The sequence below is a fragment of the Eucyclogobius newberryi genome, unplaced genomic scaffold, assembly GCF_026437365.1.
Source record: "Eucyclogobius newberryi isolate DKJ021-1_F unplaced genomic scaffold, fEucNew1.0.hap1 SCAF_7, whole genome shotgun sequence".
In the NCBI taxonomy this organism is placed as follows: domain Eukaryota; kingdom Metazoa; phylum Chordata; class Actinopteri; order Gobiiformes; family Gobiidae; genus Eucyclogobius; species Eucyclogobius newberryi.
In genome coordinates this window covers 3955964-3978229 of record NW_027316389.1, presented here as the reverse complement: position 1 = coordinate 3978229, position 22266 = coordinate 3955964, and the positions used below count along the sequence as shown (strand labels likewise).

The 22266-nt window shown below is 48.0% G+C and overlaps 1 protein-coding gene across 1 annotated transcript in view; it reads right to left on the bottom strand.

The window, feature by feature from the left end:
* Positions 1–22266, bottom strand: part of tmtc3 (transmembrane O-mannosyltransferase targeting cadherins 3) — a 73789-nt gene that overhangs the window by 13387 nt on the left and 38136 nt on the right. Inside the window, exons 8-11 of the mRNA XM_072435540.1 lie at positions 20748–20896; positions 20057–20177; positions 17052–17163; positions 3323–3426 (exon numbers count right to left, since the gene is read on the bottom strand). Of these exons, the coding sequence (XP_072291641.1) occupies positions 3323–3426; positions 17052–17163; positions 20057–20177; positions 20748–20896 (486 nt within the window). The remainder of the gene's footprint in view (positions 1–3322; positions 3427–17051; positions 17164–20056; positions 20178–20747; positions 20897–22266) is intronic.

Genomic DNA, 22266 nt, shown 5'->3' with positions numbered 1-22266 from the left:
CAGTAAAATGACAACAGACAGTAAAGTGACAACAGACAGTAAAGTGACAACAGACAGTAAAATGACAACAGACAGTAAAATGACAACAGACAGTAAAGTAACAACAGACAGTAAAATTACAACAGACAGTAAAGTGACAACAGACAGTAAAGTGACAACAGACAGTAAAATTACAACAGACAGTAAAGTGACAACAGACAGTAAAGTGACAACAGACAGTAAAGTGACAACAGACAGTAAAATTACAACAGACAGTAAAATTACAACAGACAGTAAAGTGACAACAGACAGTAAAATTACAACAGACAGTAAAATTACAACAGACAGTAAAGTGACAACAGACAGTAAAATGACAACAGACAGTAAAGTGACAACAGACAGTAAAGTGACAACAGACAGTAAAGTGACAGACAGTAAAGTGACAACAGACAGTAAAATGACAACAGACATTAAAATGACAACAGACATTAAAATGACAACAGACAGTAAAGTGACAACAGACAGTAAAGTGACAACAGACAGTAAAATGACAACAGACAGTAAAATGACAACAGACAGTAAAATGACAACAGACAGTAAAGTGACAACAGACAGTAAAGCGACAACAGACTGTAAAATGACAACAGACAGTAAAATGACAACAGACAGTAAAGTGACAACAGACAGTAAAGTGACAACAGACAGTAAAGTGACAACAGACAGTAAAATTACAACAGACAGTAAAGTGAACACAGACAGTAAAGTGACAACAGATAGTAAAGTGACAACAGACAGTAAAGTGACAACAGACAGTAAAGTGACAACAGACAGTAAAGTGACAACAGACAGTAAAATTACAACAGACAGTAAAGTGAACACAGACAGTAAAGTGACAACAGATAGTAAAATGACAACAGACAGTAAAGTGACAACAGACAGTAAAGCGACAACAGACAGTAAAATGACAACAGACAGTAAAATGACAACAGACAGTAAAGTGACAACAGACAGTAAAATTACAACAGACAGTAAAGTGACAACAGACAGTAAAGTGACAACAGACAGTAAAATGACAACAGACAGTAAAATGACAACAGACAGTAAAGTGACAGACAGTAAAATTACAACAGACAGTAAAGTGACAACAGACAGTAAAATTACAACAAACAGTAAAGTGACAACAGACAGTAAAGTGACAACAGACAGTAAAGTGACAACAGACAGTAAAGTGACAACAGACAGTAAAATTACAACAGACAGTAAAGTGACAACAGACAGTAAAATGACAACAGACAGTAAAGTGACAACAGACAGTAAAATGACAACAGACAGTAAAATGACAACAGACAGTAAAGTGACAACAGACAGTAAAATTACAACAGACAGTAAAGTGACAACAGACAGTAAAGTGACAACAGACAGTAAAATTACAACAGACAGTAAAGTGACAACAGACAGTAAAGTGACAACAGACAGTAAAGTGACAACAGACAGTAAAATGACAACAGACAGTAAAATGACAACAGACAGTAAAATTACAACAGACAGTAAAGTGACAACAGACAGTAAAGTGACAACAGACAGTAAAGTGACAACAGACAGTAAAGTGACAACAGACAGTAAAGTGACAACAGACAGTAAAATGACAACAGACAGTAAAGTGACAACAGACAGTAAAGTGACAACAGACAGTAAGATCAAATAGACGTTTTCATTCATTTCAAGTTGTAAATCTTTTAAAAATGTCATTAAAAAGGTTTATTTGTGGATATTTTAGTAGTTTATCATGATATCTGACCCAATTTTTGAGAAGTGCCATAGTTTTTAAAATGACACTGAAATCATCTCGCAGCCCCCGCTTTGGTAACCAGTGAATTAAGGATCACGAAGTTCCCATTTTGATCAAAAGTCTTCGTTCCCTTACGTCGGTTAAAAAGTCGGTTAAGTCCTCGATCGTCGGTGCTATTTGTGTCGTCCATTTTTGGGTTTGTTGAAGTATGTTCCAAAGGTCCGTCCACTGTGTCCCTGGCAGGAGTCGACTAAATGTACTGTAAATCTGCTGTAAATCTGCTGTAAATCTGCTGTAAATCTGCTGTAAACCTGCTTTAAACCTGCTTTAAATCTGATGTAAATCTGCTGTAAATCTGCTGTAAATCTGCTTTAAATCTACTGTAAATCTGCTGTGAATCTGCTGTAAATCTGCTGTAAATCTGCTGTAAATCTGCTGTAAATCTGCTGTAAACCTGCTTTAAACCTGCTTTAAATCTGATGTAAATCTGCTGTAAATCTGCTGTAAATCTGCTTTAAATCTACTGTAAATCTGCTGTGAATCTGCTGTAAATCTGCTGTAAATCTGCTTTAAATCTGCTGTAAACCTACTGTAAATCTGCTGTGAATCTGCTGTAAACCTGCTTTAAATCTGCTTTTAATCTGCTGTGAATCTGCTGTAAATCTGCTGTAAATCTGCTTTAAATCTGCTGTAAATCTGCTGTAAATCAGCTGTAAATCTGCTTTAAACCTGCTGTAAATCTGCTGTAAATCTGCTGTAAATCTGCTTTAAATCTGCTTTAAATCTACTGTAAATCTACTGTAAATCTGCTGTAAATCTGCTGTAAATCTGCTGTAAACCTGCTTTAAATCTGCTGTAAATCTGCTGTAAATCTGCTGTAAATCTGCTGTAAATCTGCTGTAAATCTGCTTTAAATCTGCTGTAAATCTGCTGTAAATCTGCTGTAAATCTGCTGTAAACCTGCTTTAAATCTGCTGTAAATCTGCTGTAAATCTGCTTTAAATCTGCTGTAAATCTGCTGTAAATCTGCTTTAAATCTGCTGTAAATCTGCTGTAAATCTGCTTTAAATCTGCTGTAAATCTGCTGTAAATCTGCTGTAAATCTGCTGTAAACCTGCTTTAAACCTGCTTTAAATCTGCTGTAAATCTGCTGTAAATCTGCTGTAAATCTGCTGTAAATCAGCTGTAAATCTACTGTAAATCTGCTGTAAATCTGCTGTAAATCTGCTGTAAATCTGCTGTAAATCTGCTGTAAACCTGCTTTAAATCTGCTGTAAATCTGCTGTAAATCTGCTGTAAATCTGCTGTAAATCAGCTGTAAATCTGCTGTAAATCTGCTGTAAATCTGCTTTAAATCTGCTGTAAATCTGCTGTAAATCTGCTGTAAATCTGCTGTAAACCTGCTTTAAACCTGCTTTAAATCTGCTGTAAATCTGCTGTAAATCTGCTGTAAATCAGCTGTAAATCAGCTGTAAATCTGCTGTAAATCTGCTGTAAATCTGCTTTAAATCTGCTGTAAATCAGCTGTAAATCTGCTGTAAATAAAAGTCTCACCTGTGGCATGAGGGCCTTGGCCACCAGATAGGCCTCCTCTGCCTCTCGGGACCGGTTCAGGTTCTTGTAGGTCCGGCCCACGTTCATGTGAGCTCCGATGTCGTCTGTGCAGAGAGAGACAAGAGTTCATTCATAAAAGAGTTTGTAAAATGTATAATAAACGGGACGGAGAGGGTCATTTTGTTTTGGCAGATGAAGAGTGGGAAAGTGTGAAATAGAGAATCACAAAATCACACGTTCTGGAGGGAAATTCTAACTGTTGGAGAGGATGTGGCAACACGCAGGAGGAAAACCATTCCCCCGTGTTTTGGGACTGTCCGCTCGATTTCAGAGCGATGGATTTGGGCCTCCGAACATGGACTGGACATGATCATGGACTGGACATGATCATGGACTGGACATGATCATGGACTGGACATGATCATGGACTGGACATGATCATGGACTGGACATGATCATGGACTGGACATGATCATGGACTGGACATGATCATGGACTGGACATGATCATGGACTGGACATGATCATGGACTGGACATGATCATGGACTGGACATGATCATGGACTAGACATGATCATGGACTGGACATGATCATGGACTGGACATGATCATGGACTGGACATGATCATGGACTGGACATGATCATGGACTAGACATGATCATGGACTGGACATGATCATGGACTGGACATGATCATGGACTGGACATGATCATGGACTGGACATGATCATGGACGAACAAACACAATGAATACATTTGACAGACTCTTGACTAAATGCCTTGATGCCTGTTTTAATTGAGTTTAATCAGGATTTGTTTGACTTTTTTCTGGTCCTGTTCCTTTTCAGGTGTTGGTTTAAAATTTTAAAAGAAAAGATGAAAAAAAAAAGAGCAAATGTATGAATAAAATGATATTAATTTCATCGGAGACGGTGGATGTTGTTTCCCAGCCCAAATGATTCACACACATGATTGGTTTTCAGGATGGAGAAAATATGGATCCAGTATCAATGTAAACAACAAACAAAACATTGATTTATCTGGGACATAAAATAGTTTGTGGTTGTGTAAACAGGCACATTTTAGAGCCCGATTCCTTTTCCTCATGAGTCTGTTCAAAAAGACAAATCTGATTCACTGAGAACAAACAGCGGTGCCAATCACCACCTGTAATCCCAATATCAGGCCAATATCGTTGTCTGGGTAACTCCTCCGATATCGCCGATGCCGATACTGGAACCGGCCTAATGAGTCTGCTTTTACTTTTCGGGAATCCAGTATTCGAAAAAACTGCATTACAACTGTATGAATGAGGAGCAGAACAAAAGGTCAAACTTGCCTTTTACGCAACTCCTTTTTTATGCACGCTCAGCATAATCTGCTGTAAATCTGCTGTAAACCTGCTTTAAATCTACTGTAAATCTGCTTTAAACCTGCTGTAAACCTACTGTAAATCTGCTGTAAATCTGCTTTAAACCTGCTGTAAATCTGCTGTAAATCTGCTGTAAACCTGCTTTAAATCTACTGTAAATCTGCTTTAAACCTGCTGTAAACCTACTGTAAATCTGCTTTAAACCTGCTGTAAACCTACTGTAAATCTGCTTTAAACCTGCTGTAAACCTACTGTAAATCTGCTTTAAACCTGCTGTAAATCTGCTTTAAACCTACTGTAAATCTGCTTTAAACCTGCTGTAAATCTGCTTTAAACCTGCTGTAAATCTGCTTTAAATCTACTGTAAATCTGCTTTAAACCTGCTGTAAACCTACTGTAAATCTGCTGTAAATCTGCTTTAAACCTGCTGTAAATCTGCTTTAAACCTGCTGTAAATCTGCTTTAAACCTGCTGTAAATCTGCTTTAAACCTGCTGTAAATCTGCTGTAAATCTACTATAAATCTGCTTTAAACCTGCTGTAAATCTGCTTTAAATCTACTGTAAATCTGCTGTAAACCTGCTGTAAACCTGCTGTAAACCTGCTGTAAATCTGCTGTAAATCTGCTTTAAATCTGCTGTAAATCTGCTTTAAATCTGCTGTAAATCTGCTGTAAACCTGCTGTAAACCTGCTGTAAACCTGCTGTAAATCTGCTGTAAATCTGCTTTAAATCTGCTGTAAATCTGCTTTAAATCTGCTGTAAATCTGCTTTAAATCTGCTGTAAATCTGCTTTAAATCTACTGTAAACCTGCTGTAAATCTGCTGTAAATCTGCTGTAAATCTGCTTTTAATCTGCTTTAAATCTGCTTTTAATCTGCTTTAAATCTGCTGTAAATCTGCTGTAAATCTGCTGTAAATCTACTGAGTCTCCTTTTACTCTTCGGGAATCCAGTATTTAAAACAAAAAAAACTGCATTACAACTGTACGAATGAGGAGCAGAACAAAAAGTCAAACTCCTTTTTTTATCCGCGCTCAGCATAATCCGACACGTTGAATCAAATACTGATCTGACCAAAAACGCTCTCTTTGTTAGCTCCAAAATGTATGCGATAAGATGAAGCGAACACAAAGGAAAGCAAACAGCTCCGGGGGTCAGGGCGAGGCGGGCGATTAGCATTAGCCTCCCGGACGTCCGCGCTCCAGCCGCTCAAACGTTTCTGCGCTTTAATCTCGGAGGAAGCACTCTTGGGTGGCAAAAATGCGTTTCCAGGAAATAGCAGTGTTCTTGGGGCCGTATAATATGCTAAATGTGCTAATGTGACCCGGGTTCTACCTGCTGAAGGTCGGAGCGAGGGCCGAACGCCAGCGGGGACCGAGCGGTAACGGAATATGTTTGTTTAACTCTCGGAACACACGTTAGAACAAAAGAAAAGGTGAATTTGATGCGAGCCAGAACGGAACAAGGACTAAAACGAAAGGTTCAACAGAAAAGTTCATATTCTCTCGTAAAACAGCATCAAACGAAGGCTCTTTAAATACGGTATCAACCATATGGACGGTGGAAATATGGCGACTGAAGGCTTCTTGATGGAGAATATGTACAAACACAATCCAACATCCAAACCGTATTCTCCGGACTATAAGTCGCACCCTTTTTCATAGTTTTAGCCGGGGTGCGACTTATACTTATATTTATACTTATATACTTATACTCCGGAGCGACTTATATGAGATATTGTTTCTTATTTTCACACTTGCAACTGCATTTCATCCTCCATTGCGACTTATATATGTTTTTTTCTTCTCTATTATGCATTTTTTAACTGGTGCGACGGACATTATTTATTCATTTTTGACATTTTGGTTTAATAATGCCGCTGTCTCTGTTCTAAAGGATCTATAAAGAGGTGTGTGTTTTAGTACAATAACACAATTACACGTCACCATTGGTTGAGTCATTGTTGCCGCCTTATTTTCTGGTGAATTGACAGTAAGATTAAAGGTCCACTTTGTAACTGTTCCGCTCGTCTCTATGGCGATGCGTCTGTGCTTAGAATGTTCCACAGTATGGCATTAAATGTATGCGTCTCTTATTCATGTCATTACAGGATGGTGGTGTTGCTCGTCTCCATGAAGACGGACCAGTTTAATGCCAGACGGTGGAACATCTCCATGTGAGAAGCAGGTGGCGCTCTTTCCCCTCCACAAGTTACAAGATGCACCTTTAAAACTAAACTGCAGAAATATGAAGATAAGATACTTGTTATTATAGATGATATTTATACTCTAAACGAGGGCTGCGACCAACTAACTCAATCAAATGTTTGGATTGCAAAGGTCAGCGAATGACCTTTTGTACTAAAAATGACTGGGATGAAGCTAAAACGGTGCAACTCGAGGAGATCTTGATCCAATAAAGTTAGATGAAGTTTAGATGAACATTTTGATATAATTCAATATATAATAATAAGCCTGAAGAGTGGGTCCAGCTCCAGTCTCCTTGTGTCCGTCTGTCCGTCTGTGAGAGTCGGATCTCTCCTTCACTGGAACTCCTCCAGGTTTCTACGCTTTTTTCCCAAAGAGGTTTTTTTTGTAGTTTTTCCTGGCCGAGAAGGAGAGTCTAAGGACAGAGGACCCTGGGACATCGTCCCTCGCTACCACAGACATTGTCTGACTTCATCGCCACCACAGACATTGTTGATTCATTTCTCCCTGTGGCCCTCAGAGGCAACTGTTGTTGTGATTTTGGGCCTTACAAAAATAAATTGATTTGATTTGATTTGAATTCCTGCCTAATCTCTCAGCACATGGCGTCTGTTAGAGTCCAAATACACCAGATAATTCAATTCTTAGATTAGTTGACGATTAGTCCTGTATTGGTTATATTGCGATTCATTTAGTGAGTAGTTGCGATCTGAGTAGTAGTAGTAGAGCGGAGCACACGCAGTCATGAGTCGAGAGCGGAGCACACGCAGTCAGGAGTCGAGAGCGGAGCACACGCAGTCAGGAGTCGAGAGCGGAGCACACGCAGTCACGAGTCGAGAGCGGAGCACACGCAGTCACGAGTCGAGAGCGGAGCACACGCAGTCACGAGTCGAGAGCGGAGCACACGCAGTCACGAGTCGAGAGCGGAGCACACGCAGTCACGAGTCGAGAGCAAAGCACACGCAGTCATGAGTCGAGAGCGGAGCACATGCAGTCACGAGTCGAGAGCAAAGCACACGCAGTCACGAGTCGAGAGCGGAGCACACGCAGTCACGAGTCGAGAGCGGAGCACACGCAGTCACGAGTCGAGAGCAAAGCACACGCAGTCACGAGTCGAGAGCGGAGCACACCCAGTCATGAGTCGAGAGCAAAGCACACGCAGTCATGAGTCGAGAGCAAAGCACACGCAGTCATGAGTCGAGAGCGGAGCACACGCAGTCACGAGTCGAGAGCGGAGCACACGCAGTCAGGAGTCGAGAGCGGAGCACACGCAGTCACGAGTCGAGAGCGGAGCACACGCAGTCATGAGTCGAGAGCAAAGCACACGCAGTCATGAGTCGAGAGCGGAGCACACGCAGTCACGAGTCGAGAGCGGAGCACACGCAGTCACGAGTCGAGAGCGGAGCACACGCAGTCACGAGTCGAGAGCAAAGCACACGCAGTCACGAGTCGAGAGCGGAGCACACGCAGTCACGAGTCGAGAGCGGAGCACACGCAGTCACGAGTCGAGAGCAAAGCACACGCAGTCACGAGTCGAGAGCGGAGCACACCCAGTCATGAGTCGAGAGCAAAGCACACGCAGTCATGAGTCGAGAGCAAAGCACACGCAGTCATGAGTCGAGAGCGGAGCACACGCAGTCACGAGTCGAGAGCGGAGCACACGCAGTCAGGAGTCGAGAGCGGAGCACACGCAGTCACGAGTCGAGAGCGGAGCACACGCAGTCATGAGTCGAGAGCAAAGCACACGCAGTCATGAGTCGAGAGCGGAGCACACGCAGTCACGAGTCGAGAGCGGAGCACACGCAGTCACGAGTCGAGAGCGGAGCACACGCAGTCACGAGTCGAGAGCGGAGCACACGCAGTCACGAGTCGAGAGCAAAGCACACGCAATCATGAGTCGAGAGCGGAGCACACGCAGTCACGAGTCGAGAGCGGAGCACACGCAGTCACGAGTCGAGAGCAAAGCACACGCAGTCATGAGTCGAGAGCGGAGCACACGCAGTCACGAGTCGAGAGCAAAGCACACGCAGTCACGAGTCGAGAGCGGAGCACACGCAGTCAGGAGTCGAGAGCGGAGCACACGCAGTCAGGAGTCGAGAGCGGAGCACACGCAGTCACGAGTCGAGAGCGGAGCACACGCAGTCACGAGTCGAGAGCGGAGCACACGCAGTCACGAGTCGAGAGCGGAGCACACACAGTCACGAGTCGAGAGCGGAGCACACGCAGTCACGAGTCGAGAGCAAAGCACACGCAGTCATGAGTCGAGAGCGGAGCACACGCAGTCACGAGTCGAGAGCAAAGCACACGCAGTCACGAGTCGAGAGCGGAGCACACGCAGTCACGAGTCGAGAGCGGAGCACACGCAGTCACGAGTCGAGAGCAAAGCACACGCAGTCACGAGTCGAGAGCGGAGCACACCCAGTCATGAGTCGAGAGCAAAGCACACGCAGTCATGAGTCGAGAGCGGAGCACACGCAGTCACGAGTCGAGAGCGGAGCACACGCAGTCAGGAGTCGAGAGCGGAGCACACGCAGTCACGAGTCGAGAGCGGAGCACACGCAGTCATGAGTCGAGAGCAAAGCACACGCAGTCATGAGTCGAGAGCGGAGCACACGCAGTCACGAGTCGAGAGCGGAGCACACGCAGTCACGAGTCGAGAGCGGAGCACACGCAGTCACGAGTCGAGAGCGGAGCACACGCAGTCACGAGTCGAGAGCAAAGCACACGCAATCATGAGTCGAGAGCGGAGCACACGCAGTCACGAGTCGAGAGCGGAGCACACGCAGTCACGAGTCGAGAGCAAAGCACACGCAGTCATGAGTCGAGAGCGGAGCACACGCAGTCACGAGTCGAGAGCAAAGCACACGCAGTCACGAGTCGAGAGCGGAGCACACGCAGTCATGAGTCGAGAGCAAAGCACACGCAGTCACGAGTCGAGAGCGGAGCACACGCAGTCACGAGTCGAGAGCAAAGCACACGCAGTCATGAGTCGAGAGCGGAGCACACGCAGTCATGAGTCGAGAGCAAAGCACACGCAGTCACGAGTCGAGAGCGGAGCACACGCAGTCACGAGTCGAGAGCAAAGCACACGCAGTCACGAGTCGAGAGCGGAGCACACGCAGTCATGAGTCGAGAGCAAAGCACACGCAGTCATGAGTCGAGAGCGGAGCACACGCAGTCACGAGTCGAGAGCGGAGCACACGCAGTCACGAGTCGAGAGCATAGCACACGCAGTCACGAGTCGAGAGCGGAGCACACGCAGTCAGGAGTCGAGAGCGGAGCACACGCAGTCACGAGTCGAGAGCGGAGCACACGCAGTCAGGAGTCGAGAGCGGAGCACACGCAGTCAGGAGTCGAGAGCGGAGCACACGCAGTCACGAGTCGAGAGCGGAGCACACGCAGTCAGGAGTCGAGAGCGGAGCACACGCAGTCACGAGTCGAGAGCGGAGCACACGCAGTCACGAGTCGAGAGCGGAGCACACGCAGTCACGAGTCGAGAGCGGAGCACACGCAGTCACGAGTCGAGAGCGGAGCACACGCAGTCACGAGTCGAGAGCGGAGCACACGCAGTTACGAGTCGAGAGCGGAGCACACGCAGTCACGAGTCGAGAGCGGAGCACACGCAGTCACGAGTCGAGAGCGGAGCACACGCAGTCACGAGTCGAGAGCGGAGCACACGCAGTCACGAGTCGAGAGCGGAGCACACGCAGTCACGAGTCGAGAGCGGAGCACACGCAGTCACGAGTCGAGAGCGGAGCACACGCAGTCACGAGTCGAGAGCGGAGCACACGCAGTCACGAGTCGAGAGCGGAGCACACGCAGTCACGAGTCGAGAGCGGAGCACACGCAGTCACGAGTCGAGAGCAAAGCACACGCAGTCACGAGTCGAGAGCGGAGCACACGCAGTCACGAGTCGAGAGCGGAGCACACGCAGTCACGAGTCGAGAGCAAAGCACACGCAGTCACGAGTCGAGAGCGGAGCACACGCAGTCATGAGTCGAGAGCACAGCACACGCAGTCACGAGTCGAGAGCGGAGCACACGCAGTCACGAGTCGAGAGCAAAGCACACGCAGTCACGAGTCGAGAGCGGAGCACACGCAGTCATGAGTCGAGAGCAAAGCACACGCAGTCATGAGTCGAGAGCGGAGCACACGCAGTCACGAGTCGAGAGCGGAGCACACGCAGTCACGAGTCGAGAGCATAGCACACGCAGTCACGAGTCGAGAGCGGAGCACACGCAGTCAGGAGTCGAGAGCGGAGCACACGCAGTCACGAGTCGAGAGCGGAGCACACGCAGTCAGGAGTCGAGAGCGGAGCACACGCAGTCACGAGTCGAGAGCGGAGCACACGCAGTCACGAGTCGAGAGCGGAGCACACGCAGTCACGAGTCGAGAGCGGAGCACACGCAGTCACGAGTCGAGAGCGGAGCACACGCAGTCACGAGTCGAGAGCGGAGCACACGCAGTCACGAGTCGAGAGCGGAGCACACGCAGTTACGAGTCGAGAGCGGAGCACACGCAGTCACGAGTCGAGAGCGGAGCACACGCAGTCACGAGTCGAGAGCGGAGCACACGCAGTCACGAGTCGAGAGCGGAGCACACGCAGTCAGGAGTCGAGAGCGGAGCACACGCAGTCACGAGTCGAGAGCGGAGCACACGCAGTCAGGAGTCGAGAGCGGAGCACACGCAGTCAGGAGTCGAGAGCGGAGCACACGCAGTCACGAGTCGAGAGCGGAGCACACGCAGTCACGAGTCGAGAGCGGAGCACACGCAGTCACGAGTCGAGAGCGGAGCACACGCAGTCACGAGTCGAGAGCGGAGCACACGCAGTCACGAGTCGAGAGCGGAGCACACGCAGTCACGAGTCGAGAGCAAAGCACACGCAGTCACGAGTCGAGAGCGGAGCACACGCAGTCACGAGTCGAGAGCGGAGCACACGCAGTCACGAGTCGAGAGCAAAGCACACGCAGTCACGAGTCGAGAGCGGAGCACACGCAGTCATGAGTCGAGAGCGGAGCACACGCAGTCACGAGTCGAGAGCGGAGCACACGCAGTCACGAGTCGAGAGCGGAGCACACGCAGTCACGAGTCGAGAGCAGAGCACACGCAGTCACGAGTCGAGAGCAGAGCACACGCAGTCACGAGTCGAGAGCAGAGCACACGCAGTCACGAGTCGAGAGCAGAGCACACGCAGTCATGAGTCGAGAGCGGAGCACACGCAGTCACGAGTCGAGAGCGGAGCAAATGGATTCAGAAACAATGAAAGCGCCATTTGTCATGTGCTGCTGAAGACGAGGCGAGCCCAATGTCCACACGGAGCAACAATGAAGACAGGAAGCAGAGGTGACAGGGGGTATTAGAAGGTGACAGGGGTGACAGGGGGTATTAGAAGGTGACAGGGGTGACAGGGGGTGACAGGGGGGTAACAGAGGAAGCAGAAGTAACAGGGGGTATTAGAAGGTGACAGGGGTAACAGAGGTGACAGGGGTAACAGCAGTAACAGGGGTGACAGGGGTAACAGAGGTGACAGGGGTGACAGGGGTAACAGAGGTGACAGGGGTAACAGAGGTGACAGAGGTGACAGGGGTAACAGAGGAAGCAGAGGTAACAGGGGTGACAGGGGTAACAGAGGTGACAGGGGGTATTAGAAGGTGACAGGGGTAACAGAGGAAGCAGAGGTAACAGGGGTGACAGGGGTAACAGAGGTGACAGGGGGTATTAGAAGGTGACAGGGGTAACAGAGGAAGCAGAGGTAACAGGGGTGACAGGGGTAACAGAGGTGACAGGGGTGACAAGAGCCCTCGCATTTATCCCAGAATATTCCTGAAATCCCCAATTATACGATCAAAACATTTTGAGAAAATGACGAGCGAAACTCACGAGCAGCCGGCGAACAAAGCACGTCACTAAATGATCGTGTTTCAGCCAAATAGTTTGACCCGAAGCGAAGGGGACCGAGCGTTTCAAAGTCACGCCATTGTTCTCCCAAATATGATGTTTACTGAAGCCGTCCCTTGTTTGTGCAACGTGACAGACTTTGGAGCGCTTTAGTGGACTGTGGAGGAGACGGGAGCTTAAAACAGGCCATAAACAATGAGATGGATGCAAGGGCGGAGTTCCAAAGAGAGAATGTACAGATGTATGCATTAATTTTGTTGTAGAAGATAGAACTTGGTAAAGGAAGGTGCTACGCCATGACATTCTGGGACCAGAGCACAATTCTGATGTAATCACAATTCATTGAGTACATTTAGTATCTTTAAGTAACTTTGAAGAGGTCTTGGGTCATTGGTCAGGGTATTGGGTCATTGGTCAGGGTATTGGTCTTGGGTTATTGGTCAGGGTATTGGGTCATTGGTCAGGGTATAGGGTCATTGGTCAGGGTATTGGGTCATTGGTCAGGGTATTGGTCTTGGGTTATTGGTCAGGGTATTGGGTCATTGGTCAGGGTATAGGGTCATTGGTCAGGGTATAGGGTCATTGGTCAGGGTATTGGGTCTTGGGTCATTGGTCAGGGTATTGGGTCTTGGGTCATTGGTCAGGGTATTGGGTCATTGGTCAGGGTATTGGGTATTGGGTCATTGGTCAGGGTATTGGGTCTTGGGTCATTGGTCAGGGTATTGGGTCTTGGGTCATTGGTCAGGGTATTGGGTCATTGGTCAGGGTATTGGGTATTGGGTCATTGGTCAGGGTATTGGGTCTTGGGTCATTGGTCAGGGTATTGGGTCATTGGTCAGGGTATTGGGTCATTGGTCAGGGTATTGGGTCATTGGTCAGGGTATTGGTCTTGGGTCATTGGTCAGGGTATTGGGTCATTGGTCAGGGTATTGGGTCATTGGTCAGGGTATTGGGTCATTGGTCAGGGTATAGGGTCATTGGTCAGGGTATTGGGTCTTGGGTCATTGGTCAGGGTATTGGGTCTTGGGTCATTGGTCAGGGTATTGGGTATTGGGTCATTGGTCAGGGTATTGGGTCTTGGGTCATTGGTCAGGGTATTGGGTCTTGGGTCATTGGTCAGGGTATTGGGTCATTGGTCAGGGTATTGGGTATTGGGTCATTGGTCAGGGTATTGGGTCTTGGGTCATTGGTCAGGGTATTGGGTCATTGGTCAGGGTATTGGGTCATTGGTCAGGGTATTGGGTCATTGGTCAGGGTATTGGTCTTGGGTCATTGGTCAGGGTATTGGGTCATTGGTCAGGGTATTGGGTCATTGGTCAGGGTATTGGGTCATTGGTCAGGGTATTGGTCTTGGGTTATTGGTCAGGGTATTGGGTCATTGGTCAGGGTATTGGGTCATTAGTCAAGGTATTGGGTCTTGGGTCAGGGTATTGGGTCTTGCAGACCCCGGAGCCGCAGGCCGCAGACCCCGGAGCTGCAGGCCGCAGACCCCGGAGCCGCAGGCCGCAGACCCCGGAGCCGCAGGCCGCAGACCCCGGAGCTGCAGGCCGCAGACCCAGGAGCTGCAGGCCGCAGACCCCGGAGCTGCAGGCCGCAGACCCAGGAGCTGCAGGCCGCAGACCCCGGAGCTGCAGGCCGCAGACCCCGGAGCTGCAGGCCGCAGACCCAGGAGCTGCAGGCCGCAGACCCAGGAGCTGCAGGCCGCAGACCCCGGAGCTGCAGGCCGCAGACCCCGGAGCAACAGACCCAGGAGCCACAGGCCGCGGACCCCGGAGCCACAGGCCGCGGACCCTGGAGCCGCAGACCCTACAGGCCGCAGACCCTACAGGCCGCAGACCCTACAGGCCGCAGACCCAGGAGCCGCAGGCCGCAGACCCTACAGGCCGCAGACCCTACAGGCCGCAGACCCTACAGGCTGCAGACCCTACAGGCTGCGGACCCTGGTTTTAGAATATATCATCTATAAAAACATCTTGCTTTTTTCTACACTTCTATCAATAAACCGATAGAAGTGTAGAAAAAAGTCAGAGAGAACATCTTAAATAGAAAAGTTGTCAGAAAGATACAAAATGCAGAACTCAACACAATAACAATGCAGTTGTTTAAAGCCAAATTAAAAAGATACATTTTTAACAGCGATTGAATCTGCTGAATGGAAGAGGAGGTCTTTATATGGAGTTAATCCAGAGTTAATCCAGAGTTAACTCAGAGTTAATCCAGAGTTAATTCAGAGTTAATCCAGAGTTAATCCAGAGTTAACCCAGAGTTAATCCAGAGTTAACTCAGAGTTAATCCAGAGTTAATCCAGAGTTAATCCAGAGTTAATCCAGAGTTAACCCAGAGTTAATTCTGAGTTAACTGTTAACCGTCTAACTCTCTTAACAAACTTAAACCTTTAAAGGACAAATGGGGAAATCTTTTCCCTGCACTTACACAACGATTGCATTTAAGATATGATATATATCGTACTGAAGCAGATTAAATGCCCTTAAGCATATTATGGATGTGCAAACTTACAAAAACAAAGAAGATACTGATTTAAGTCCGGAGTAAGAGCATTTCACTTCTCTAAAGCCGACACGGTGCAGTGCAGAAGACCAAAGTCATTTCAGGTATTTTTGTGGATTTTTGTTAACATTTGTGTTACTTTCAGTTGTTCAGGTTTATACAGAGTAATAGCTTAATTTTTGGTGAATTAAGTTAAATAATTGTTTTTTAAAAATGGAGGTCATGGCTGAGCAGAAATCGGGTCTATAATGATTATTTCACTGGCTGCTCTGAATGTTAAATCTGTTCACATTTTTCAGAGCGGCAAAGCACGTTATCGGGAAAACAGGACGTTACTTTTCAAGGACGAGTGTAAATCCTGTCACTCACCTGTCACTCACACAGAGCCTCATGGAGACAGAAGGAGGGCAAATGCCAGTCTGTGAATCAAATACCATATTTTCCAGACATCCCTTTTTCATAGTTTTGGCCGGGGTGCGACTTATACTCCAGAGCGACTTATACGTGATATTATTCGTTATTTTCACACTGAACACCACAAGAGGGCGCTCTAGGCTCTGAGCGACGCAGAAGAAGAGTCTGCACTTCCTCTTCCTCTGGAGTTTGTGGAGTTGTTTAGAAGTGACACAGAGGAAGAAGAATTCAGTGGATTTAGTGATTTGGGGTAAAACTGATGCTTTGCTAAACTTGTTAGCATGTTAGCATGTTCTTTATGCTATAGTTATCTGAATACCTGTTCATATGTTACGTTAACATACCAGACACTTACCACAGTTCTGTCTGTGCCTCATGTAGCTGAAGGTGTTAGCGTTAGCATACGCCATGTAGCTGAAGGTGTTAGCGTTAGCATACCTCATGTAGCTGAAGGCGTTAACGTTAGCATACGTCATGTAGCTGAAGGTGTTAGCGTTAGCATACGCCATGTAGCTGAAGGCGTTAGCATACGTCATGTAGCTGAAGGTGTTAGCGTTAGCATACGTCATGTAGCTGAAGGTGTTAGCGTTAGCATACATCATGTAGCTGAAGGTGTTAACGTTAGCATACGTCATGTAGCTGAAGGTGTTAGCGTTAGCATACGTCATGTAGCTGAAGGTGTTAGCGTTAGCATACGTCATGTAGCTGAAGGTGTTAGCGTTAGCACACGTCATGTAACTGAAGGTGTTAGCATTAGCATACGTCATGTAGCTGAAGGTGTTAGCGTTAGCATACGTACACCTATTCACCGTGTTCTCTAATCTGTTATTATTTTAAACTATATTTCAAGATCAAATGTCTGTTCTTGGATTTCATCAAATAAATTCCCCCAAAAACGCGACTTATACTCCAGTGAGACTTATACTCCAGTGCGACTTATACTCCAGTGAGACTTATACTCCAGTGAGACTTATACTCCAGTGAGACTTAAACTCCAGTGAGACTTAAACTCCAGTGAGACTTATACTCCAGTGAGACTTATATTCCAGTGAGACTTATATTCCAGTGAGACTTATATTCCAGTGAGACTTATACTCCAGTGAGACTTATATATGTTTTTTCTTCTCTCTTATGCATTTTAAGGCTAGAACGACTTATACTCCGGTGCCACTTATAGTCCGGAAAATACGGTACTACAATTTCACCAAACTAGCGTGACGGGCATCAGATCACGATTGGATTTGTATCGTTGCAGCGTCCGATTCCCCCGTTCCTCGCGTCGTTACGGGGGAATAACGGTGACACCCCCGAGCCGGCCGGACTCCCTTACCGGGCTGGACGCGCGTGGCCTGCAGGAAGTAACGCAGCGCCATGGCGTAGTCGTTTTGGTTCTCCAGGGCGTGGCCCACGTTGTTCCACAGTTTGGCGTTGTCCTTGTTCACCTGCCGGGACGACAACGGGAACAGAATGAGCCTCAAACCATTTGCCACGCGGCGCCGCGTCGGGAGCACTCCGGTTGAATGATGCGATTAATAACGAGATTGAGTTTAAAGGTGCCATAACGTGCTTTTTGTCACGTTTCGTAGTCTATCCTAAGTGTATAATTGATGATAATAAGGGTTGTGCAACACCCTTAACATAATAGTTAAGAAATATCACCCAGACCTTGGACCCCCTCACCAACCCGGAAATGCAAACGGCTTGGTTTGATATTCGCCCCCACCCTTGTGAAGAGCCATCTGGCTCCCCCGCCCAACCCGTGACGTAGTCTCAGAGCGCGTGTGTGTGCCCCGCCCACCCGTGACGTAGTCTCAGAGCGCGTGTGTGTGCCCCGCCCACCCGTGACGTAGTCTCAGAGAGAGCGTGTGTGCCCCGCCCAACCCGTGACGTAGTCTCAGAGAGAGCGTGTGTGCCCCGCCCAACCCGTGACGTAGTCTCAGAGCGTGTGTGCCTCGCCCAACCCGTGACGTAGTCTCAGAGAGAGCGTGTGTGCCCCGCCCACCCGTGACGTAGTCTCAGAGAGAGCGTGTGTGCCCCGCCCACCCGTGACGTAGTCTCAGAGAGAGCGTGTGTGCCCCGCCCACCCGTGACGTAGTCTCAGAGAGAGCGTGTGTGCCCCGCCCACCCGTGACGTAGTCTCAGAGAGAGCGTGTGTGCCCCGCCCACCCGTGACGTAGTCTCAGAGAGAGCGTGTGTCCCACAGCGCTCCAGCCCCATGCGGGAGGGTGAGGGGGGATGATGACGCGTGCTCGCCCTTATGACGCGGTCTTGCAGCCACTCCCCGCCAGTGTGTAGATTGGAGGAAAGGAGATAGTCTGTACTATAGCTAAAAACTGTGGGAATCAATCAAAAAAACACTCCGGACATATATGAAGCACAAATAGCAATGTAAGAAGGTTAAAAGCTCTGAAAAGTCCATTTTGCATGTTATGGGACCTTTAAAGAAGCCAATATTAATAAGCACTTAATTATATTCCTCGAATCCAGATCATTTCTGCTTCTACGTAAACATTACACAATCTCGTCATCAAAGTCAGATATAATGCTTTTTGCCCTCAGTCGAGTTCACGAGTTCTGTTTAGAAATAGATATTTACACGGCATAAACAGGCATAAATCTCACATATACAGTTACTTAAAGACGAGACGCTTTGTTTAAACACTTTATTGCAAAGATGGCACCGCCTCCTTATGCGGTAGTGTTAAAAAAGCGTCTGGTGAAGGTCCAAAAACTATTTCTATGGATGTCGTTTCGTTTTTCCACTTGTATTGTGCAGAGCGGTGCGTTTTGTGGATGTCGCTAGAGGTCGCGGGGCCAACGGCGGCTCTGGATTCTAAAACGTTTAAATCTGTCGTGGAAAATAACACCTTGGTCAATCTTTAATTGGAACGACGTAAGCGACGGTTTAGCCGCGGCCCAGTTAAGCCGCGGCCCGGACGGTTCTGTTCCAGACCTGGGTCAGATCTGGTGCTCGGTCTGAGAGCGGCTGCACTTTGTCATTTACATTCATCGCACAAACGTGTCAATCATCATTATCTCCACTTGGATTGAAGCGAGCAAACACAGGAGGTCGACTCCCCCTGCTGGAGAACTGCTGCTGGTGAAGATCTTATAGAGCTTATATTTAAACCCGACAGATGCGGCGGCTTGACTGCATGAAATTCATGTGCAATCTATGTGCTGTCGTGACACATATTCATGTGCAATTACTGTCGTGACACATGCAATGGTATTTATTTATTTATTTGTCTATGGGAGTTTTTATTTATTTATAGGAGATCTTCTACTGAAAGTGTTTTTCAGACTTCCTATAAGTGATCTGTTCTTCTGTATCTACCTCTGTATCTGCCTGCGTTGCCCCAATGAAATTTCCCCATGTGGGACAATAAAGGAATATCTTATCTTATTCTCAATTCTGAAACGACCGTGTGGAAAGACGAATCCCGTGGTCATGGAGAAGATGTCGGTGTGTTTGAGAAGGTCAGATCATTGGCGAGGGCCAGCGAGACGTTATCGTTCATAAAAACATTTGAGTTATAAGAGAGCGCCTCGGTTTTTCATGTAATAAAGTGACATCGGTTTCATGAGGCGTTTGTGTGTTTTCATGAGGCGTTTGTGTTTTCATGAGGCGTTTGTGTGTTTTCCTGCAGCGCTTTTGTATTTTTTTTATGGTGTTTGTGTGTTTTTCTGTGGCATTTTTGTGTTTTCGTGCAGCGTTTGTGTCTTTTCGTGCGGCGTTTGTTTTCGTGCTGCGTTTTTGTGTTTTCGTGCGGCTTTTGTGTGTTTTTGTGCACCATTTTTGTGTTTTCGTGCGGCTTTTGTGTGTTTTTGTGCACCATTTTTGTGTTTTCGTGCAGCGTTTGTGTCTTTTCGTGCAGCGTTTGTGTGTTTTCGTGCAGCGTTTGTGTGTTTTCGTGCAGCGTTTTTGCATTTTTTTGTGGTGTTTTTGGGTTTTCCTGTGGCGTTCGTGTGTTTTTGTGCGGCGTTTTTGTGTTTTCGTGCAGCGTTTGTGTGTTTTTCTGTGGCATTTGTGTGTTTTCCTGTGGCATTTGTGTGTTTTCGTGCAGCGTTTGTTTTCGTGCTGCGTTTTTGTGTTTTCGTGCGGCTTTTGTGTGTTTTTGTGCACCATTTTTGTGTTTTCGTGCAGCGTTTGTGTCTTTTCGTGCAGCGTTTGTGTGTTTTTGTGCGGCGTTTTTGTGTTTTCGTGCAGCGTTTGTGTGTTTTTCTGTGGCATTTGTGTGTTTTCCTGTGGCATTTGTGTATTTTCGTGCAGCGTTTGTGTGTTTTCGAGGCAGTGGAGACCCCCAAGCGCCGAGGAGCAGTACCACGCTTTACCTTCAGGGCGGCGGTGAAGAGCGTGTATTCCGACTCCCAGTCCCAGTTCCGCCGGAAGGTCTTCACCGCGTGCGTCGAGAGCAGGAGAACCATCAGGAACCACGAGATCTTTTTCAGGATCCTGCCACAAAGACGAAAGGAACGAATAAACGGGGTCACGGAGAAACAGCGATACAATCCAAGCAGAAGACGACGGGCGAGGTGAAAACAACGAGGGCGGCGCAGCTGAAGGGACATACGGTGATTTACAAAGATCGGAGCGCGCTTTGACAGTTCCAAATGGAGATCCAATCGTCTGTCGGCATCAGTAAAAGGGGTGTGGTCTGGAGCCGTGTTCAGACGTTGGAGGAACGACGCTCGTGTCAATCAAAAGACTTGTTTTATCGTGTCTTGTTTATGAAACCAAACACCGGATTTACGCCAGATTTTGACAAGTTTGACATCATGTTGTTATATAAGTGTCAGGATGTAAGTGTCGGGATGTTTTCTGCCCCGTTGCCCCGCCCTGAAGGACAACAAAGTGGCATTTTAGCTTCTTCCAACCCCAAAATGACAATCACTCAATACCAGCGATTATTGTCATTATCGACACAACCAGAAGATTTAAACATATCTGTATCCGATCAAAACACTGGATAATCCCCATTTACCATATTTATTTAGACTAAAACAGTTTGAACTGGAGCCTGACCCTTTGTGCGAGAGGATCTTGAAGCCGTGGGCCACCAGGACGCAGAAGCCCATGCTCGGGACGTACAGGACCCTCTCGGCCACCACGAAACCCACCGGGAAGAACAGGTTGGAGGCCGGGACGAAGGGCAGCACCATCAGGGACAGCGCCTGCGGGAGAAAGAGCCCAAACAGACCGTCGTTCAGCTGCTTGACCGTCTTTGTGGCTCGACCATCTGACCATCGAACATCTGACCATCGAACATCTGACCATCGAACATCTGACCATCGAACATCTGACCATCGAACATGACCATCGAACATCTGACCATCAAACATCTGACCATCGAACATCTGACCATCGAACATCTGACCGAAAGACACGGAAGACGACGACGTATGATGGTTTTCTCAGAACCAGAAAAGGGTTTGTTGCAATTTGTCGATGAACAAAAAATCACAAACAAAGGAACTTGTCTTGGTGATTCGGTGCAACACAGACAACAAACATTGAACACTTTATACAAAAACGGCGTGATATGTACATTCTAAATAAAATATAAAGTTATGTAGTGCAATAAGAAGTGACAGTGCAGTGAGTGAAGGTGCTTAGGCAGTGTTCATGAGTCCAACAGCAGAGGGAAAGAAACTGTTCTTGTGACGAGAGGTTCTGGTCCAGATGGACCGTAGCCTCCTGCCTGAGGGGAGTGGCCTCCTGCCTGAGGGGAGTGGCCTCCCGCCTGAGGGGAGTGACCTCCCGCCTGAGGGGAGTGGCCTCCCGCCTGAGGGGAGTGGCCTCCTGCCTGAGGGGAGTGGCCTCCCGCCTGAGGGGAGTGGCCTCCTGCCTGAGGGGAGTGGCCTCCTGCCTGAAGGGAGTGGCCTCCTGCCTGAGGGGAGTGGCCTCCCGCCTGAGGGGAGTGGCCTCCTGCCTGAGGGGAGTGGCTCAAAGGGTCGGCTGTGATCCGACCTGCTCGTCCCAGAGTCCTGGAGACGTACAGGTCCTGCAGAGATGAAGTCTGCAGTCGATCACCTTCTCATCAGAGGGCGCTGTAGTCTCTGTTTGTCCCTGGCTGTGGCTCCAGCGTACCACACGGTGATGGAGGAGGTGATGATTGAGGAGATGATGGAGGAGGTGATGGACTCAATGATGGCCGTGTAGAACTGCACCATCATCTCCTCCGTCAGCTTTGCTTTCCTCAGCTGCTGCAGGAGGTACATCCTCTGCTGGGCGTTCTTGATGAGGAGGTGATGGTGGCTCCCAATTGAGGACCTGGGTGATGGTGGTGCAGAGGAAGTGGGGGGAGTCCACAGTGGAGATGGGGGAATCTGTGATGGGGGGGGGGGGTCCACGATCATCTCCAGTGTCTTCTGGGCGTTGAGCTCCAGGTTGTTACCACTGCACCATCCGCTCCACCTCCTGTAGACAGACTCATCCCCGTCCCAGATGAGCCCGGTGAGGGTGGTGTCGTCCTGGCTACGAGGGTGGTGTCGTGGCTGGAGGTGCAGCAGTTTGTGCACAGGGAGAAGAGCAGGGGAGAACG